Source organism: Leguminivora glycinivorella, chromosome 13, assembly GCF_023078275.1.
Source record: "Leguminivora glycinivorella isolate SPB_JAAS2020 chromosome 13, LegGlyc_1.1, whole genome shotgun sequence".
Taxonomy (NCBI): domain Eukaryota; kingdom Metazoa; phylum Arthropoda; class Insecta; order Lepidoptera; family Tortricidae; genus Leguminivora; species Leguminivora glycinivorella.
Window position 1 is genome coordinate 22337921 of NC_062983.1, and position 20245 is coordinate 22358165.

Consider the following 20245-nt stretch of genomic DNA (forward strand, 5'->3'; position numbering starts at 1 on the left):
GGATTGCGTCACAAAATACCTATCATTCGTTTCCGAGCTACCAAAGAAGATCGAGTATTATAGAAAGTTACTGTCAAAGTAAAATGTGTAATCATAGTGCATAGACTGCCGTCTCTCGACACGAGCTTAAAACTTTTGAACCTCAGTCGTGACAATTTGGCCCATATTGTTAGCTTCATACATTTTTTTTTTTCAATTTATTTAGGTAAACAAACAGTCACTACAAAACAGGCTTATTTAAAGTATAATAATAGTATTTACAGTATGTGTGACCAACACCGTTCACCACTTACTAACTTGATATGTGCTAAATGTCAAATATTAATACTAACGCCATCTAGGCGAGCGTTCCCCAAAGGTGTAACGCCATCTAGGCCACCATACCTTTTCCTTTAAGGTACGTTTTTTTCCTAGATTTTATCCGTCTATACGGAGTTACATATGTCTTTGGAGCTACTAAGGCAACATTGCCAAAGTACGTGGATGGCCGTGAGAGTTCAAACCTACTCGCCGAGAGTAGTAGTACGAGTAACTTCAGTGTTCTATTGCAAATTTAATTAATCTGACCAAAGACATATGTAACTCCGTATAGACAGAAAAAGTCTAAGAAAAAAACGCATCTCAAAACCATACCGAAAAAGTTACGGTGACCTAGATGGCGATACACCTTTGGGGAACACTCGGCTAGATGGCGCTAATATTTATATTTATTTTAACACATATCAAGCTAACAATTGCCAAATTGTCAAAACTGAGGTTCAAAAGTTTTAAGCTTGTGTCGAGAGATGGCAGTCTATGCACTGTGATTACACATTTTACTTTGACGGTAACTCTCTATAATACTCGATCCTCTTTAATCTGACTATGAAGATTCGTAACAGCCGAAACTGGTTTGGAACATTGATTTCACCATTTTTATTTAACTCGCTTTATATGTATAGTAATTTCTTGTTTCTTTTGGTATCCAGGTGCCAAAGATCCGTCAACTGCTTATGGAGAGTGCAGAACGTCCCTTAACGACTTGCCCCCTAGAGGCGGCGGAGCCCTACCAGCAAGTAGCTGCCAGCTCTACCAGCGCCACTGACAGAGTGTCCCATGCGTTGTTGACGGCTCTAGCGCATCCGAATAAGGAGCATGGAAAGGAGGCTAACTTCAAGTGGGTAAAACGGTTCAGTTCAATTATTTTAATTAACAGTCAGACGTCTTGCAGTACAGGCCCCGTAGCCGAATGTCATTTCTACCACGCGAAACGAAAACGAAACGCCGCGAAAGGTAGTCTGGCTCTATCGCGCCAATACGCAAGAGCGATAGAAATATATATCTACGAGCGTTTCGTTTCGTGAGCGTTTGTGCATTCGGCTACGCTCGCAGCTTGATTCTCGAAAGAAGAACTCAACTTTTATTGCGTGAGTGACATCTATCGATATACAGTGGTAACTGTTAAGAGACACTATTGGTTAATCTATCACATACATAGATATTGTCCTTCACTCATTCGTTCCAACTTTTCTTGTCAATTGACCTGTACACGGGGACTGTTGTATCTCACCGTTCTAATTTTATGTAACATGATATGCCTTGGTGATTTATGAACAGACGGAAAGCCCTAGCCTGACTACAGTTGAGAACTGCCAGCTGACAAAATTAAACTCGCTATGAAGTTAGTTGTAAGCTGCACAATTTTTTTACTTTAAATTGTTGTTGTGTACAGGACGTGGCGCCTGGAAGCCGGTGTACGTTCTCTGTGGGCTCGAGTTGCCGGCGCAGGAGCCCGGGCGTTGCCTCTAGCGGGCGCGCTGCTGCGTGGCGCTGTTCCAGCCCCTGCGCGGGCGCACCTGCTGTCCGCACTCGAGTTGTTACCTGATCACGAACTACAACGACCTGATACAAGGTAATCAAGGAAATCATAAAGTTTAACCCCCTTAGGGCCCCTTGCACCACCCGCTTAACTCAAGGTTAGTGGGCTTGAACTGTCAAATTCCATATTAAATGGTGGGTTAACCAGTTTAAATTACGTCTTATACTTTTAAACGAGCAATTATTGTATATTTATTTATTTATTTATTTATTTATATATACCGACGATCTCGGAAACCGCTCTAACTATTTCGCTGAAATTTGTTATGTGGGGGTTTTCGGGAGTGAAAAATCGATCTAGCGTAGCCTTAGATCCCGGAAAACGCGAATTTTCGAGTTTTCATGAGTTTTTCTTTCGCGTTAGTAAACGTAAAATATGGTCGTTAATTTCGCCGCGCGCGCATCGATTCCGCTTAGCTCAGTCGTACGAAGTCGGTCTAATGTACGCAGATAGATCGTAGGTGTCAGGGTTTCGAATCCCGGCCAGAAATTAAGTTTTTGTTTTTTGTCTTTTTTTTTGTTTTTGTATTTACAAGAGTATTTTTTTTATCTAAAAACGTGATATATTAAAATAGAACCGAGCGAAGCTCGGTCGCCCAGATATTACTAATTTATTTGTCATTAACTCTACAGTGAAGAAGTGCAAAACATTCTGGAATGTTTTGTGCAAATGGCGGCAGCCGGGGGCCGGGAACGAGATCGCGATTCGGCGCTGCAACACCGCGTCGCCGCGCTCATGCGCCGCGTGGCTGCGCACAGCCCACCTCGCACGCAGTAAGTTTAGTCTAGTATAGTACTCTAGTGCGGAAACCCCGCAATGAAGAAGTACAGAACGTGCAAAGTGCTTCGTGTGCAAACTGCGGCAGCGGGAGGCCGAGAAAGAGGTCGAGACTCTGTGCTATGACATCGCGTCCCCGCGCTCATGTGTCGCGTCGCTGCCAATAAATACGCACACAGGAACTCCAAAATCTATCGTACATATAATGAGAGCGCGACTGATAAGAATAAGAAGTCAGTATCGATCTGAACTTTATCGGGTCGGGTCTAAAAACGTTCAATAATATCTTTTTCATCACATTTGCTGTTTAAAGGTATCATTGCGTCTACGTGTACTGAAGCATAATGTACTATTTTATTCCCAAGGGAATAATGGATTTAGTTTTAAAAATTAATACAATCTGTACATTACTTTAGGCAAAGGATGTTTCAATCAGCCAAGGATTTTTGTTGCACAACCAAAATTTTACTATTAAGCTGTAAAATATATTATACGGTATAAAAAATGCATTTTATTTATGTTTTACAATTTTTTCAGTGTGTTTTGCATTTATTTCGTAAAATTTAACTCAGATAAATTGTTATAATTTACAATCTGACAATATGCTCTCTACTCGCGCTTGACCGCGGGCGTTCGCGAGGCACCCACCGTTGCCTAGCAACGGAGAGTACAACAGATCAAAATAAAGTACAATTTTAGTTCAATTATATGATTTATATTATATGCTTTTTTGAACGTTGCATTTAATTTATATGCAGTATTTTCGTGTTTTTTTTCGTTCAAAAAGTGTTTGTTATTAAAAACAATGGATTTAATATGAATAATCTGATGTAGATCAAGATACACTACTGGTCGCGCCGCCGGTTGAAGGTTTTGCCTTATGACTGTTTCCTCTGTATTTTTTCTCTCAAATGTGATGAAAAACATTGTGTGTAACTCGGGGAGTATGAATATTACTAACTCGAGTCTTTAAATCGCTCCGGCAAGCTGTCGCGATTTAACTTACTCTTGTTAGTAATATTCAACTTCCTCCCCTTGTTGCACAATGTACTATTAGTTATGAACAAGTGTGTTGATAATAAATGATTACTTGATTGTAGCGGATCCTTAAGCGCGCTGAGCGAGGAGGCGGGGCAGGCGCGCGCGTCGGGCGCGCCGCCGCCGCAGGCGCTGTGCGCGCTGCAGCGCCGCGAGCCGCCCGACGACCTGCACATATACATACAGGTACTCATTTCATTCTTTCTCAATAACCGATTACACATGTTACACATTTTTTGGGACTAGGTTTTGAAATGAAGTGCGACTTTAGCGGGGCGAACGAGTGTACTCATTAATAGGGATGACGATTACATTTAAAAAATGCCGTCAGTTTGATCGTTCAAAAATACTGATCACATATGTTTTTACTTTATCTCATTAATGAAAAAATACAAAGATACAGAACTTTAAAGTTCCGGAGTGGGAGCTTTTAAGTAAAAATTGTATTTACTTAAGCGTAACGTCACTCGAAATTTCAAGGCGCTGTAGCTATTGTCGTTATTTTTCGTTTATGAGAAAAAAGAAAAAGAAATATCCTAAATTTTTTGATACTTATACCTAATCTAACTGACGGAAATAGTTTTTTTAGTCGTCTCGCCTATTAGAGTGAAACGGGTAGTCTATTTCGTCGATGAGATGCTACATTCGGAAAATGTGTTTCCTTTGTTAGTAGGAAATCATTATTTTTCCATCACTATTTCGGATTCAATTTTTATTTCAATCGTAGAGTCCTCTGTTTCGTTTAGGATTTAATAAACGCCCTAGCTGTAAATATCTCATTATGTTCCCTCGTTACACTATTTTGCCTCTGGAATCTGGTCAAACATAAAAATGGCCAATTTCTGAATATATTATTGAGGTTGCCTGTGTGGTGACTCGTGGTGATATGGGTTAAATTGTGGCGTAGGCGAGAGGCTGACAACCTGTCACCGGCAATGTCACAGTTTCGTTTTCTTTCAACCCGTTATTTGCCAAGAGTGGCACTGAAGCTTTAGTAGTTTCATGTGTTCTGCCTACCCCTTTATGGGATACAGGCGTGATCGTATGTATGTATTATTGAGTTTTGTATTGTGTCGTTTAGGAAATCGATCAGTGGGGCAGTCGTCGCGGAGGCGCGTGGGGCGGGCCGGGCGCGGCCACGGCGCTGCTGCGCGCGCTGGCGCCGCTGTGCGCCGAGCCCGGCGCCGCCGCCCGCAGCGCCGCCGTCGGCCTGCTCGCCAAGCTGCTGCCCGCCGTGCCCGACCCCACGCCCGGTATACGACACTCCCACTTACTTACTACAAGGCGGAGGCGCGTGGGGCGGGCCGGGCGCGGCCACGGCGCTGCTGCGCGCGCTGGCGCCGCTGTGCGCCGAGCCCGGCGCCGCCGCCCGCAGCGCCGCCGTCGGCCTGCTCGCCAAGCTGCTGCCCGCCGTGCCCGACCCCACGCCCGGTATACGACACTCCCACTTACTTACTACAAGGCGGAGGCGCGTGGGGCGGGCCGGGCGCGGCCACGGCGCTGCTGCGCGCGCTGGCGCCGCTGTGCGCCGAGCCCGGCGCCGCCGCCCGCAGCGCCGCCGTCGGCCTGCTCGCCAAGCTGCTGCCCGCCGTGCCCGACCCCACGCCCGGTATACGACACTCCCACTTACTTACTACAAGGCGGAGGCGCGTGGGGCGGGCCGGGCGCGGCCACGGCGCTGCTGCGCGCGCTGGCGCCGCTGTGCGCCGAGCCCGGCGCCGCCGCCCGCAGCGCCGCCGTCGGCCTGCTCGCCAAGCTGCTGCCCGCCGTGCCCGACCCCACGCCCGGTATACGACACTCCCACTTACTTACTACAAGGCGGAGGCGCGTGGGGCGGGCCGGGCGCGGCCACGGCGCTGCTGCGCGCGCTGGCGCCGCTGTGCGCCGAGCCCGGCGCCGCCGCCCGCAGCGCCGCCGTCGGCCTGCTCGCCAAGCTGCTGCCCGCCGTGCCCGACCCCACGCCCGGTATACGACACTCCCACTTACTTACTACAAGGCGGAGGCGCGTGGGGCGGGCCGGGCGCGGCCACGGCGCTGCTGCGCGCGCTGGCGCCGCTGTGCGCCGAGCCCGGCGCCGCCGCCCGCAGCGCCGCCGTCGGCCTGCTCGCCAAGCTGCTGCCCGCCGTGCCCGACCCCACGCCCGGTATACGACACTCCCACTTACTTACTACAAGGCGGAGGCGCGTGGGGCGGGCCGGGCGCGGCCACGGCGCTGCTGCGCGCGCTGGCGCCGCTGTGCGCCGAGCCCGGCGCCGCCGCCCGCAGCGCCGCCGTCGGCCTGCTCGCCAAGCTGCTGCCCGCCGTGCCCGACCCCACGCCCGGTATACGACACTCCCACTTACTTACTACAAGGCGGAGGCGCGTGGGGCGGGCCGGGCGCGGCCACGGCGCTGCTGCGCGCGCTGGCGCCGCTGTGCGCCGAGCCCGGCGCCGCCGCCCGCAGCGCCGCCGTCGGCCTGCTCGCCAAGCTGCTGCCCGCCGTGCCCGACCCCACGCCCGGTATACGACACTCCCACTTACTTACTACAAGGCGGAGGCGCGTGGGGCGGGCCGGGCGCGGCCACGGCGCTGCTGCGCGCGCTGGCGCCGCTGTGCGCCGAGCCCGGCGCCGCCGCCCGCAGCGCCGCCGTCGGCCTGCTCGCCAAGCTGCTGCCCGCCGTGCCCGACCCCACGCCCGGTATACGACACTCCCACTTACTTACTACAAGGCGGAGGCGCGTGGGGCGGGCCGGGCGCGGCCACGGCGCTGCTGCGCGCGCTGGCGCCGCTGTGCGCCGAGCCCGGCGCCGCCGCCCGCAGCGCCGCCGTCGGCCTGCTCGCCAAGCTGCTGCCCGCCGTGCCCGACCCCACGCCCGGTATACGACACTCCCACTTACTTACTACAAGGCGGAGGCGCGTGGGGCGGGCCGGGCGCGGCCACGGCGCTGCTGCGCGCGCTGGCGCCGCTGTGCGCCGAGCCCGGCGCCGCCGCCCGCAGCGCCGCCGTCGGCCTGCTCGCCAAGCTGCTGCCCGCCGTGCCCGACCCCACGCCCGGTATACGACACTCCCACTTACTTACTACAAGGCGGAGGCGCGTGGGGCGGGCCGGGCGCGGCCACGGCGCTGCTGCGCGCGCTGGCGCCGCTGTGCGCCGAGCCCGGCGCCGCCGCCCGCAGCGCCGCCGTCGGCCTGCTCGCCAAGCTGCTGCCCGCCGTGCCCGACCCCACGCCCGGTATACGACACTCCCACTTACTTACTACAAGGCGGAGCGCGTGGGGCGGGCCGGGCGCGGCCACGGCGCTGCTGCGCGCGCTGGCGCCGCTGTGCGCCGAGCCCGGCGCCGCCGCCCGCAGCGCCGCCGTCGGCCTGCTCGCCAAGCTGCTGCCCGCCGTGCCCGACCCCACGCCCGGTATACGACACTCCCACTTACTTACTACAAGCGGTCAATGTCCCACTCGAACGGTATCACCGGCTCTAACGGTCGTGTGGGTTTGTATAACGACTCGGGCTGAACGAACGCACCGCGTCATCGACAGCCCTACCCTACCTCTACATCTTTTATCAGCCGAGAGTGACGAAACTGGCCCACGCCACACCCCGACCGTCTCTATATGAGACCGGTCCGCCAGGATTGGGCGCGACCTGCGAACACCGTCATCACTGTAAATGCGTTTTCACATTATCCGATCCGATATTGGATGTCGGACCGATATCCCATACGTTACAGGCGCCGTCTTCGATTATTTCTATTGAAATCCTTCCGACATCCGATATCGGATCGGATAATGTGAAAGCGGACTAATGCGAGAGATTGTTGAATGATATCCGTGAAACATTAAATTCGACCTATCTAACGGAAACAAGAAGTTAAAAAGCAAAAAACCAAACATTGACATTTATAAACTTTAGTTTCAATACAAAATGCTTGCCGTAGTGATTTAATTACATAACAATCGTAACACTTTAAGTTTATAAGGCTAACTCAAACTTCCAGGTCTAGACGCAATCATGGAATGCCTGGATTCGTCACTACCAGAAGTCGCGCAGTCCGTCATCGACAAACTACCCGAGCTCGTCGTCGGCATGCAGGAACACGCCGCCCGGGTCTTGCTAAAGGTATTTATTTATTTATTTAATCTTTATTGAACAAAGAAACACAATGTACAATAGGCGAACTTAATGCCATAAGGCATTCTCTACCAGTCAACCTTTAGGCAAAGCAGAGAAGTTGTAGGCGGTAGGATTCATAACATAACACAATCGTTTCGTCCCCACGACAATGAAGTAATGGAGTACCATCCGCACCATGTCGAAACTAAACTACATATGTGAATGTGCACGGAAAAACGTCCCACTTTGTCGATTGCTATAAAGCAGCTTTGTCAGTTTATTCATATAAAGATACAAGTAAATCTCGTCTCAATGGTAACCGACAAAGTGGGAGGTTTTACTAAACACACTCACATATCGTCACCACTTTTAAAAAAAGTTGTATCTTCGTCTGTCAATGAAAAGAAAATTGTAGTAAGTATGTATATGCATATAGACTTACTGCGTTTTAACTTTGAGGAGCAGCGTGAGATACGAGATTTTTAACACGCTTTTATTAGGTCGTCGTGTATTTTAAAGTAGTGACGATATGTAACATATCAAGTTGTAGTATCCGTAACTTCATATCAAGTCATTAGCAGCAAAAAAGAGAAATGTTTTATCGTCTGACTGCTATATCGAACTGATGTGCCGTTATCAAAAATATTCCATACTAGCTTTTGCCCGTGGCTTCGCTCGCATTAGAAAGAGACTAAAAGTAGCCTGATGTCACACTCCATCCCTTCAACTATCTCCACTTAAAAAAAAAATCACGTCAATTCGTCGCTCCGTTTTGCCGTGAAAGACAGACAAACAAACAGACACTCACACTTTCCAATTTATAATATTAGTATGGATGAAAGGAAGAGTCCCAAGAAGAACACATCAATACCGGAGCACAATTTTTTAACCGACTTCAAAAAAAGGAGGAGGTTCTCAATTCGACTGAATGTTTTTTTTTAATCTCCTAAAATCTTTCTTGATTCCTAACTAATCTGGTGGTATTGTGATTAGGTGTTCGACCTGGGCGTGCGCAGCCGCCTACCCGTCGAGACGAGCCTGGCGCGCTCCGTCGCCGCCATCAACCTGCAGCGGGGATGCTGAACATCTGCTCATAAACGTTTATATTGTCCTAACAGAAATAAACATACGACTATTTGTGGATCTTATGGCGTTGTAATAAGGTTTACGATCATATCATTGAATTTAGTCTTAAAAGTAACCCTTTTCCAGACAGTCTAGCACAGTTACGACCGAACAGACTCGCGCGCAACACTTCAATTTATCAACCTTATTCGCGCCAATTTCAAATTGTGTTCCAGTTTACGATTTAAGTTAGATTGCACTTTCTGGATGTTTTTAAATGAAGGATCAAAGCTGGAATTCTAAATAGATTTTAGGGAAAATGTTGTAGGTTGGTCCTGGAAAGCAGAAAAGCAGCAAATGTCTTGTCTGTGTTCATGAATAAAAAAAAAAACAAAGTGACTTATAAATGGATAACAATTTATAGTTGTTCTCATTCCCATGTAAATATATGTAGGTTAATAATAATTCAGAACATTAGGTATGATAATTGATAAGGATTTTTTGTAAAATAAAATAAAAAATACATTTCATTGTTTTATTTATATAAATAACATTTACTTTATAAAATCTCATTTATTATACAAAATTCTTTGTACAAATAAAATTAATTGTGATGGTATGAGTCACACCACTTTTCAATCAGAAATTAAATAAATTAAACTCAAGCACAGAATGGAACCCGCACTGCCAAGCTTAGAATACTGAAGAGTCCACTAAACTATACTTTGATCACCAGTCATTTGAGCCCAGGTCTTGGAACAACTTGTCTTTGATCTTGGGTCTGGGGTCCTCTTTGATTTTTGTGTCCACGGCTCCAACTTGCCCAAGAATGTATTCCAGTTCTGTAAAGAAATATTTACAAAGTTTAATTTTGTGAGGACTAAAACATAACATTTAGGAAAATAAATTGAGCTACAAGAATGTAATAAAGCCAACACTTGGTTTTCTGTTAGCTCCAAATATAACATGATGATTTGAACCAGGATGATAATCAGGTACGAGTTTTTATCACATGGATGTTAGGTAGCTATGGAGTTGACATTAGACATTAATTGAGCTTATATTCATGCTCATACTTTAAGAGTAAATAAACTAAATAAAACAATGATATAAAATGGATCAAGTTCTTAATCTTTTGGGTAGTATCATGGGCAAAAAGGGAAATCCCAGTGTAGATAAGGTGAATAGGTAGACTGAGAGGTAACTAAACAAAATCATACCATCACATGTGATCCCAGTGCCTCTCAGCTCATGTGGCCCCACAAACTGTTTCTTCATGTCCCCCTCGAAGTACACAAACACACTGGGCAGGTTCCGCTCCGGGAAGTTGGGGATGCATGTCTGTGCTATTGCTTTCAGGAACTTGGTGTATGGGTACTTGGCTGCTAGTTCCCGGAGGTGCTGGTTTAGGAGGGCACACTGCTGGATACTGAAAATAAAATACACAAGCTGGGTGACAAGGAGGTTAAACTATTGTAAAGTTTTTGTTATCTGTCTTTCGTATCAGAACACAAATGTTGATGATTTAAAACTCACCCCTGCTTGTATAAATGTATGACCACCCAAATGCCCTCCCCAGCCTTGTTGACCTCTTGGACATAGTCCTGGCCTGACACCTCCCGCACATCACCAAACTTTGGCTTCTCTGCTAACCGCTTCAGCTCGGCTATACGCTTCTTTCTGTACTCTTCTAACACTGCTTCATCCTCAGAGTCCTCGAGCTCATCTAGCCCGTCCAGGTCTAGTTCTGATAACTGTTTATCCTCTGTAAAATAACAAAATGTAGTGACATCTTTTGTAACAAATTTCTTAAGTACACAACATGGGATATTCTAACAATATGCACGAATTTCTTGCCTATCTTACAACTTTTATCAGTCATTTATAACGTCTACAGTACATTAATAAGTAAATGACATCTGTGAAAGTCTCATACAGTTATAATTTATGGTGATATGCACCAGTTGTGTCTAACCTAAAAATATAGTGATAAACACTTACTTTCCTGTTGTTTTTGCTGTATCGTTTGTTCTATCATGTTAACGATATCATCTTCTGTGACTTCCTTCTCTTTTTGTGGAATAATACCCTTCGCACGCAGCACATCGTTCCATTCTGTATCCTCATTTGGGTTCTATAAATAAATATTGTTTTAGGGTTTAGCTGCAATATAATAAAGATAAATAAAAGTTGAAAACTAAATAAAAATCTATACAATACCTGCATTGTGAATTGTTCACTTGTTTTTGTCTTAAATAAATAGTATTTATTTATTGAACAATTCAAAACCAAGAAATCTGACACCAAACGGCTGACTCAATTTCATAAGGCGTTTTGCTATGATCGGTTAACTCTCATCGAGTATGAAGATATTATACTCTGTCAACCAAGTTTGTTAGTAAATAAGAACAAAGAAAACTATATGCATCCTTTTCTTTAGGGTGCTAGAGAAAAGGATACCTATAGTTTTCTTAGTTCTTATTTACTGACAGACTTGTTTGACAGAATATATACATATGTATCAAATTTCTTCTTGGTAAAGGAAAAGTTACTCGTCGGTACAAAAAAAAAAAGCTAGGACAAGTAGATCATTTAAATATTTTGATGCATGATTTTCACATTTATATGATTTCATGAACTTGAACTAAATTATAATATGCTTATGCGCTCAATTTTGCACACTTGAAACTCGTTAAAGGCTACACACACAAAATACGCCTCAAAAAACCATAGACAATTTCCATTTGATGTGTGTATTTTTATTTAGGGTCCTGTTTCATAACCAACAGAACAAAGTAATTTTGAGTTATTAACCTATTATTTTATACATGTAAATTATATTTATTGTTATATTTATAATATTTCTTTCTAATCGAGGTTCCATTATTTCCAAATTTATAAGTTGTTGGCTAAACTTCGGTAGTTACCGATTACCGATTCAAACCCTAGTTTTGACAATGACACGTCTTTTTTTCTACGAGAAGTTGTCAACTTGCGTCGTGTTGGAAAAATTGCATGTCGCTATGTTCAGTCACGTCAGTTCTCGAAATAAATAAATTGAACATGGCTGATACCGAGGGACATAAACATCGGGAAGTGAATTTCCATGAGAGCGAAGGTAAATAAGGCTACGTTATTATTGTGTAGGGCGAGTGCGGTAGTGATTCGCGCGGGCGGCTGCTGCGAGGCGGCCGAGTGTTGTCTCGTAAGTCAGACCTCGCGTTTCCTCTGTGACATTGAGACTGGGATCTTTTTATACCTGCTGGTTGGAGCTGCTCGCTAGCTCGCCAGGAGCGCTCGGGCCCCCGGGCGCCGTGAACATGACCGGGGGCGCGGAGAGGAACCTCTGCTCAGGTACCGCTTTTACCTTTGTTTTTGTTGTATATTTGACCACTGCGAACGAGGTTAAGTACGTCTCAACGGCATAATTTGTTGTGTTTTTGTTAAATCACGGTTTTTTGCATCGTCTGTTTTAGTGCCTAGTATTTTAGAAGTGACAACATGCAATTCATATTTTTTTGATATGATTCCGCGGACATGCATCCAAAGGTCACAGACTTGTTTTCTGCATGACTTAAATAATGTTAATTAGATAACAAGACGCAATGTTTAGGAAGCATTGTGATATTGATGGGTTACATTTATCTGACTTCAGCTCACTTCACAAGTGGACTGGGATAAAGGCCTGCCTCACATGGAGGTATTAGAATGCAAGTGTTACACAAGGAATAATTACTATTGCTAATGTGCATATACAACAAGCTCTACTTTTTTTGTGAAAACAATGCCAAATTAACACTTGCCTACATTCACATTTATTATTATTTTACATCAGTTAAGTCTTGCTTTATTGACAATATTTTGTTTTTTATTTCAAGATTTTTAATTATAAGATGACTACTAAGAAATATATTTATGAACAAAAAGTATTTGAAAAACAAAGTAGGTTGTTAAATTTAATTACTATTTTTAAATAGTAAAATTAGTTAAAAATAGTAAAATGATTAATCTATCTTATAATAATTCTGTGGATTAGGACACAAAATATAACCCAAAACATCTCTCACAGATGTGATTAGCCCACCAACAGTAAACATACATACAGAACAGATATAAATAGTACAGTTACAATTGAATCGGATGTAGAATGTTAATTAAACTAATTGGTGCAATGATCTTAACCCCATTCCCTCTATCTACGCTAGTCACTGCTTCAGTGCCCTACTTGTCAAAGGAGTGTTAAAATTACCACTATGTGATGTTCTTTTATATCATATCTTATGATCTAATTAAGTTAATTGTAAGTGAATGTGAAGAATGACTAAAAGATCAATGTTTGTTGTTAATAAAAGTTATCTTTTCACTTGTGATCGTGAATAACTGAATAAGTATTACAGTCATGACAAAGAGTTTGATAAAACATAATCTTTGTTTGGTTTAAAGTTCATATTCTTTGTAGCAAGTTAGTAAGATTCTTGAAAAGAAGCTATTGACATGCTTTGTTTATTCATAAAATATGATTATTCCATAATAATTGTACATGTGACAAGTGAAACTGTTTCTGAGGTCACAGACGTGCAATCTTGGATATTATAATACCATTATGTTGTCCATTGTGTTGACGACCGGTCTGGCGCAGTCGGTAGTGACCCTGCCTGCTGCGCCGCGGTCCCGGGTTCGAATACCGGTAAGGGCATTTATTTGTGTGATGAGCACAGATATTTGTTACTGAGTCATGGATGTTTTCTATATATATAAGTATTTATATATTCAATATATCGTTGTCTGAGTACCCACAACACAAGCCTTCTTGAGCTTACCGTGGGCCTCAGTCAATCTGTGTAGTTTTTTAGTTAGTTTTATTGGGCATTTTCCGCAAGTCGACATCCGTCGTGCCTATTTTGCGTGAAATTAACGAGGTAGCACTACTCTAGCCACCCCAGCTCCTCTACGAATCCTAGCAGTGTTTTCAGGTTGCTAAATACCTCTTTCAATGTGTTCGGCGTACCTAGATACTTGTTCCTATATACTTCTACCTGTTTACACTCTAGAAGAAAGTGTTTGGTGGTTTCTTCTGCTTCCATGCACGCTCTGCACATGGGGCTATCGGTTATACCTATGTTATTGAGGTGTTTGTTCAGTGTGTTGTGTCCTGTCATTAATCCTACTAGTTTTCGCAGTTGCTTTCTGGGAGTTCTGAGTAAGATTTTTGTGAGCTTTGTATTAGGTTCAGCAAGAATTTCTTTGGTTTGTCTACATGTGTCTAATTCAACCCAGTATTTGTTGTGTAACTGTTTGTAGTTTTGACTAAGTTGGTTTTTCCTGTATGACACTGGTAGGGGTATGATGGGTTCGGGTCCATATGCCGGTGTGGCTGATCCTTCTCGGGCCAGTTCATCCGCTGCATCATTCCCTCTTGATCCACTGTGCCCCGTCAATCTGTGTAAGAATGTCCTATATTATTTATTTATTTATTATGTGTTGTTATGTAAATCAGTACATTCTATTTTACAGCTTATGTTGGCTCACATAACAGTATTGGCTATAGTTCCAGCAATATTTGCTCATAAAATAAAATGCATTTAATGAATTTTCAATTAATAATTTAAAAAATACAGTAACAGGTGTTTAAAAGTAATCAGGTGCAATGACTACAATGCATATTATTAATTGTATAGTCACACAATACCTGTGTAGTACCCAATGAGTAGTATGAGTACATATTTATTCCTCTTAAATGTATTACCAACCATGTTTTATTCACTTGGTTTGTTTACAAACATTCTTTATCACTTGACATGTGGTTCTATCATTGCAATGACCATTATCAAATATTGCGTGAACACTAAAATAATAAATACTTAGAATTGGAGCTTGGTTTCCTAATAGATACATTTTATCTATGATATTTAAATTAGTAATACTTTGTTACTAAAATAATTTCAAATGGGCATACTGAGTAGCAAACTAAGTGTATAGAAAGATTTATAATAGATTCATTTTAAGTGAAATTGAATATAGTTCTAACTAGAGATGGGCCGAATATTCGGTAAATATTCGGTATTCGGCATATTCGGCAAGTTTTTCAATGTTCGTATTCGGCCGAATAGTTCGGTTGCATTGCCGAATATTTACCGAATAAACAAAGTAAATAACTAATGAAGATCTTACGTATTCCATTGGATAATAAGCTCCTATTTTAGTAGCTTTCTAAGGAACTACTAAAAATGCGTCAAAATTATAAACACAATTGTTTTGTAAAAAAGTTAAAAATCGTAGTTTAAGAGTTGAGAAGAGTTCAAAGTTGTTTTAACTAAGTTTTAGTTATCCACTAAATCATAAGAACATAGTTGTAAGTATGTATAAACATTATCAATCATTTCATAGTTTTAATCTTAATATTCGCTTTAAAAATATGGCGTAACCGAATATTCGGCCGAATGTTCGGTTCGGTAAGAGGTGTACCGAATGTTCGGCCGAATATTCGTATTCGGCCCATCTCTAGTTCTAACCATCACTTAGAAGGATGCATGTTATAATCCTCATGTACAGTGGCCATCTGATATGTCAGAACAGACAATATGCTCACAATTGATATTAGAACACACACTTTTACATTTTGGTAATAGAGGCATGTTCCTATAATTATGTGAGTAGTTTGCCCACTCCGATATATTGTGACTGTACTATTTATTAATTACCATTATAGTTTATTAGAAGTTTAGTTTAGAAGCGACGCCAAGGTGTTTCAGCGCCGATTTCCGCAAACTTCTTTTGTCAGTCCTGCGGTAGACTACGTCGGTCTCGCATCGGTCTAATAAGTCATCAGAAAAGGTGCTCTTCGAATATTACACCATAAATCGTCTGCAACAGACGTTAAGGCCAATGATGATATAGTTTATTATTCATTATCAATTTCACAGCTACTATTATGAATTAAGACGCAATTTCAGATGTATATGTGCTAATTGTTGCAAGTTATTCACGCCAATCAATTATGAATCGTAATAAATGGACTTAAAAGTCTTATTCTACTATATTTATAAACACTAAATTATGAACCTTAATACCTAACGATATTAAAGTCTCTATTATATATTGTCAAAATAAATAGTGATAGTAAGAAGTAGTAGCTTTTTCTTTTCTTGTTATCAGTCAAGAAGTAGCCAATTGCTTTTTATCAACATTATCAATTTGGACATTTTGGTGTTATCAAAGTTATCTACATAATTTATTTAGATTGCTGACTTATTCGCAATATCTGCAACTTTACTGATAGTAAAAGAAAGTGCTGTTGGTTTTATTGCCCATAAACTAAACAGCTTCATACACACATGTTTAATGTGGATACATATTGAGTACTATGACTGTGGGATAAGATGCAAATTAGTATGCATATTTTCAGTAGACCTTCTTTTCGTAATGCATTAATGTTGCTTTATTATTGTTGGTTACAATTTATAGACATTTTGAACCATTAAAAGCACATAATATTAATAAATATCATCATCATCAACCATCTCTAAATCTGGGCCTGCTGTGGTGTCTAATTTAGCTACAGAATTTAGCTGTCTTTCCCCAATGGAAGAGATAAACAGACATCACACGTGCGTACGTTACACACGCAACTATTTATATTTAACAACTTTACCATCTATTGGTGAATTTTGTGACGATTACTTACGTTGCCTTTACGTTTACATCTCCTTCCCCGTGAATCATATGTTACATAAAATAAAGCTCCAAAATGCGTTTTGACGTCAAATGAATTTGGCTCATGACCAAAGAGCATTTTTTAGGTAATCGAAATTGCCTAACATTCATGCGTTGAAAGCAAAATTAGTTATAAATTTAACAGCATAAATGCCTCACCATTCGCCGTTCTAGAAACGGCTTAGAAGACTATAAAAACGGTTGCTTTAACCCAAGTTATGGCCCCAAGAACGGGGGTAATTACGGGAAAATAAATAAATAGCGACATTTGCAGATTGCACCCAAACCCATTAAATGGTAAAATATGGTATTTAAAATATGGTAAATACGAAGTACCTAAAGAAATATGGTTTACGTAAAGCAAATAGTTGTAAGCCAATGCAACTCAAAACCCATAAGCATATCGGCAAATATATTCTCTCTGAATACTAATCGCAAAACTAAGTTAAACAAGTTAGACACCTCTTACATTCTAACGACATTTAGATACCTTCTGCGGACCTTATATCTTAGCTTTTAAGGTTTACGTCCCGTCAGTTAACCCTCGTGTGTATTCCTGCCACGGCATGTAGTCTCGGCACCTGTTGGAATGTGCGGTCGGCTGGTATTCTCGTGATAGGTCACGCGGAAACTTTCATATGTGGGTTCATATGTCGGCTGACAGGTCTGACTCCGACGTAGGCGGAGGCACACACTTTACTAACTGTCGTAGACCTTTTAGCCTTTGCGGTAAGGTCAACGACTGTAGTTAACCGTTTGACCATTAGGAACTCAATATCATCCTTCATGTTTTCAGTCAAGCTTCGTGATGGTGCCCCTGCGCTGTGTCCCATAGGCTTGTTGTTCAAAGAGCTAACTCTGTAGAATGTATGAATGTTCCTGATGGATCGCCGCATTGAATCCATATAGACATAAGGCGGAAATCTACATTGGTCCTATTCATTTTGGCGGCGAAAGACAACACTATTTTGGAAAGAGACGACACGACACATGTTACGTTAATAAGAGCGTGATAGCCAGGTAGGGTTAAAGCGAGCAGAGCTAAGGCCTTGTCGATCAGCCTTATGGCTCCGTCGTTGCCAAATTACGATCTAATTTCTCATCAATAACGATCAATCATCAACATCGAATGGTGAGCAAAGTTTCCGTCTTCTAATGATGTAGAAGTATAAATCCTTTGTTTGTGCGGCCGCATCTTCATTTTGGGCTACGGTTTAGTTTAAAAAAAACATTGACGGAGGTTATCGACTTGTTTTCTCTATATAGTTAGCAAGATTTTCTATCTTCGATAAAGCACCGTAAGTCTGCCTATACTAGTCTCTGGGACCTGTTGCGTCGTAAATGGAATGAATGGCATTCCTCGATTCCATGCACTACGGCTCTATCAAAGATCAGAAACGCGAAATAGCCTGCGTTTGGCGCGCTGCCAACTTTGAACACTATTCTGTATTCCAATCGGTTTCGAAGCTTTAGCTTCAGGAAAGCCAAATACAAGTGTCATGGTACAGATGACAAGTCACAAAAAAAAAGTCACAGCATAGCGAACAGTTTAAAAACGTAATCTTGGGAAGTTGGGACATCTTCATCTTACATTATGATGCCAGGGAATAGATACAAGCTCGATGAACGGTAAATCTAGGTCGTTCATTTCATAAATTGCGCCCGGACAAACGACAGCTGTCTATTATCAAATAATCCTTCCCGTAGCGTCCAGAGTGGCTCCAAACTTTCGACTGTCTTACACATATCATAGCTACGCATAGCTCTATTGTATTGGATTGGTGTGAGCCAAGAAGCCCGTAAGAAAAGGAAATCGGCCTCCAGGTTATTGACATGAATCCCTCATTTTTGGGAGCCCGCCAGTTGCACAGCACCTGCAAGAATTAAAATACACTATCTATCATTATCAGTTATTAGAATGTAAGTCGTATTGTATTCTAATAGAGTTAGTGTTCCTTGTTATCCTCAAGTGGGTATAAATGTTTAGAATCCAGGTTTGGTGCTGGGACCACGTTCGCTTTCAGTAGTATACGTATGACTAATGTCGAGTATTAATCGGATTATAAATTATGTCCGTTGGGCTCTAATCTAGACCAGCTTATCGCTTAGTACTTGTTTATATCTTAGCAAAACACACTAAACACAAGATTAGCCTGAGACCGGATCTATAACTGTAGGATAGGAACAGGTCTTACAGGTCTCTCAATTATTCATTGGCTTTTATTTTTCATTTTCAGTGCCTTGTTTTGGTTCCGTATTTCATACCAAAAAGGAACCCTTATCCATAGTTTATAGTAACAATCTGTCTGTCCGTCCACCCGTCTGTTTGTAACTTTGTACAGTCAAGTGCAAAAATACGTATCGATTTTAAACGTATAAAAATACGTTTCCTGCGTCTGCGCTTGCCTGAATTCCTTGGCAGAGTTCTGTCCAGTATGCGTTTGCATAAAAACGAGAGCTGCGCTGGGGCGAAAGCCTCACTCCAGCGCAGCTCTCGTTTTTATGCAAACGCATACTGGACAGAACTCTGCCAAGGAATTCAGGCAAGCGCAGACGCAGGAAACATAGGCGGTGTTTATGAGGGTATTAAGCGAGCTCTTGGACCTCCTACAAAAAAGACGGCCCCTCTAAAAGAGGCTGACGGCTCTGTCATAACAAACAGCAGCCGTCAGATGGCAAGATGGGTGGAACATTACACCGGGCTATACTCGTGCCCAGTCGACATTCAACCAGAAACTGCAGGATTAATGCCGACCCTGGACACTTGGCACGAGTTGGACTCCGCACCTACCGTAGAGGAACTTTACCTGGCCGTCAAGCAGCTAAAACATGGCAAAAGTCCGGGCAAAGACGAAGTGTACACCGAAATCGTCAAGTTGAAGTGCATCCTTCCTGTCCTTCATAACCACCTGACCAAATGCTGGGAACAAGGCTGCGTGCCTCAGGATATGCGCGATGCTAATGTCGTCACTCTTTACAAAGGCAAAGGCGACCGCGGTGATTGTAACAATTACCGCGGAATATCCCTCCTCAGCATAGTCGGCAAGGCTTTTGCTAGGGCTACCTTAGCCAAACTACAGAAGCTGGCTGACCGCGTATATCCAGAGGCACAATGCGGTTTTCGGGCCCAACGGTCAACTGTCGATATGATTTTTTCACTCAGACAGTTACAGGAAAAGTGTAGGGAGCAAAGCAGTCCTCTTATCGTAGCATTTGTCGATCTCAACAAGGCATTTGACACTGTGAGTAGAGAGGGGCTTTATTCGGTTCTTGTCAATATCGGTTGCCCTCCAAAGCTCCTGAAGATAGTGCAGTCATTCCACGAGGGTATGGAAGCCACAATCCTTCACAACTGCGAAACATCGGCTCCCTTCGACGTACGCCGTGGCGTTCGTCAAGGTTGTGTACTGGCACCTACTCTCTTCGGAATATTCTTTTCTGTACTCTTGAAGGTTGCTTTTGGAGATGATCTACGGGGGATACACCTGTATACAAGAGCCGATGGTCAGATGTACAATCTTGCTAGGCTTAAGTCCAAAAGACATAGAAAGGACTTTTTTGTAGATAGCCTTCTCTTTGCTGATGACGCTGCTTTCGTCGCTCACAGTGAGTCTCAACTGCAGACCATCATGGACAAATTTCAAAAAGCGTGCGACCTCTTTTCCATGTCGGTTAATGCCAAGAAGACCGTCATACTAGCGCAAG

General features: G+C 43.4%; 3 protein-coding genes across 3 annotated transcripts in view; 2 read left to right on the plus strand and 1 right to left on the minus strand.

The window, feature by feature from the left end:
* The window catches only part of LOC125232420, a 47533-nt gene extending 38181 nt beyond the window's left edge, over positions 1 to 9352 (plus strand). Inside the window, exons 17-23 of the mRNA XM_048138074.1 lie at positions 969 to 1156; positions 1712 to 1891; positions 2491 to 2631; positions 3736 to 3859; positions 4755 to 4926; positions 7647 to 7768; positions 8756 to 9352. Coding sequence (XP_047994031.1) covers positions 969 to 1156; positions 1712 to 1891; positions 2491 to 2631; positions 3736 to 3859; positions 4755 to 4926; positions 7647 to 7768; positions 8756 to 8845 — 1017 coding nt within the window. The 3' untranslated portion in view covers positions 8846 to 9352. The remainder of the gene's footprint in view (positions 1 to 968; positions 1157 to 1711; positions 1892 to 2490; positions 2632 to 3735; positions 3860 to 4754; positions 4927 to 7646; positions 7769 to 8755) is intronic.
* A 28-nt stretch (positions 9353 to 9380) lies between these two features.
* LOC125232424 (viral IAP-associated factor homolog) lies at positions 9381 to 11182 on the minus strand. Its single transcript, XM_048138081.1, has 5 exons — positions 11048 to 11182; positions 10829 to 10961; positions 10364 to 10592; positions 10048 to 10256; positions 9381 to 9669 (listed from the first exon to the last, which is right to left on the minus strand). Exons 1-5 carry the CDS (start codon positions 11051 to 11053, stop codon positions 9557 to 9559), a joined length of 690 nt encoding a protein of 229 aa, XP_047994038.1. The 5' UTR covers positions 11054 to 11182; the 3' UTR covers positions 9381 to 9556.
* A 566-nt stretch (positions 11183 to 11748) lies between these two features.
* LOC125232425 (atlastin) overlaps positions 11749 to 20245 on the plus strand; it is a 28448-nt gene continuing 19951 nt past the window's right edge. The window contains exons 1-2 of the mRNA XM_048138082.1: positions 11749 to 11945; positions 18180 to 18182. Coding sequence (XP_047994039.1) covers positions 11843 to 11945; positions 18180 to 18182 — 106 coding nt within the window. The 5' untranslated portion in view covers positions 11749 to 11842. The remainder of the gene's footprint in view (positions 11946 to 18179; positions 18183 to 20245) is intronic.

Excerpts from the sequence above, each read along its gene's own strand:
- LOC125232424 (XM_048138081.1), bottom strand. Across the intron at positions 10,593-10,828 it reads ACAGCAAAAACAACAGGAAA|AGGATAAACAGTTATCAGAA; the intron begins GTAAGTGTTTAT and ends GTTATTTTACAG. Across the intron at positions 9,670-10,047 it reads CACTGGGATCACATGTGATG|AACTGGAATACATTCTTGGG; the intron begins GTATGATTTTGT and ends ATTTCTTTACAG.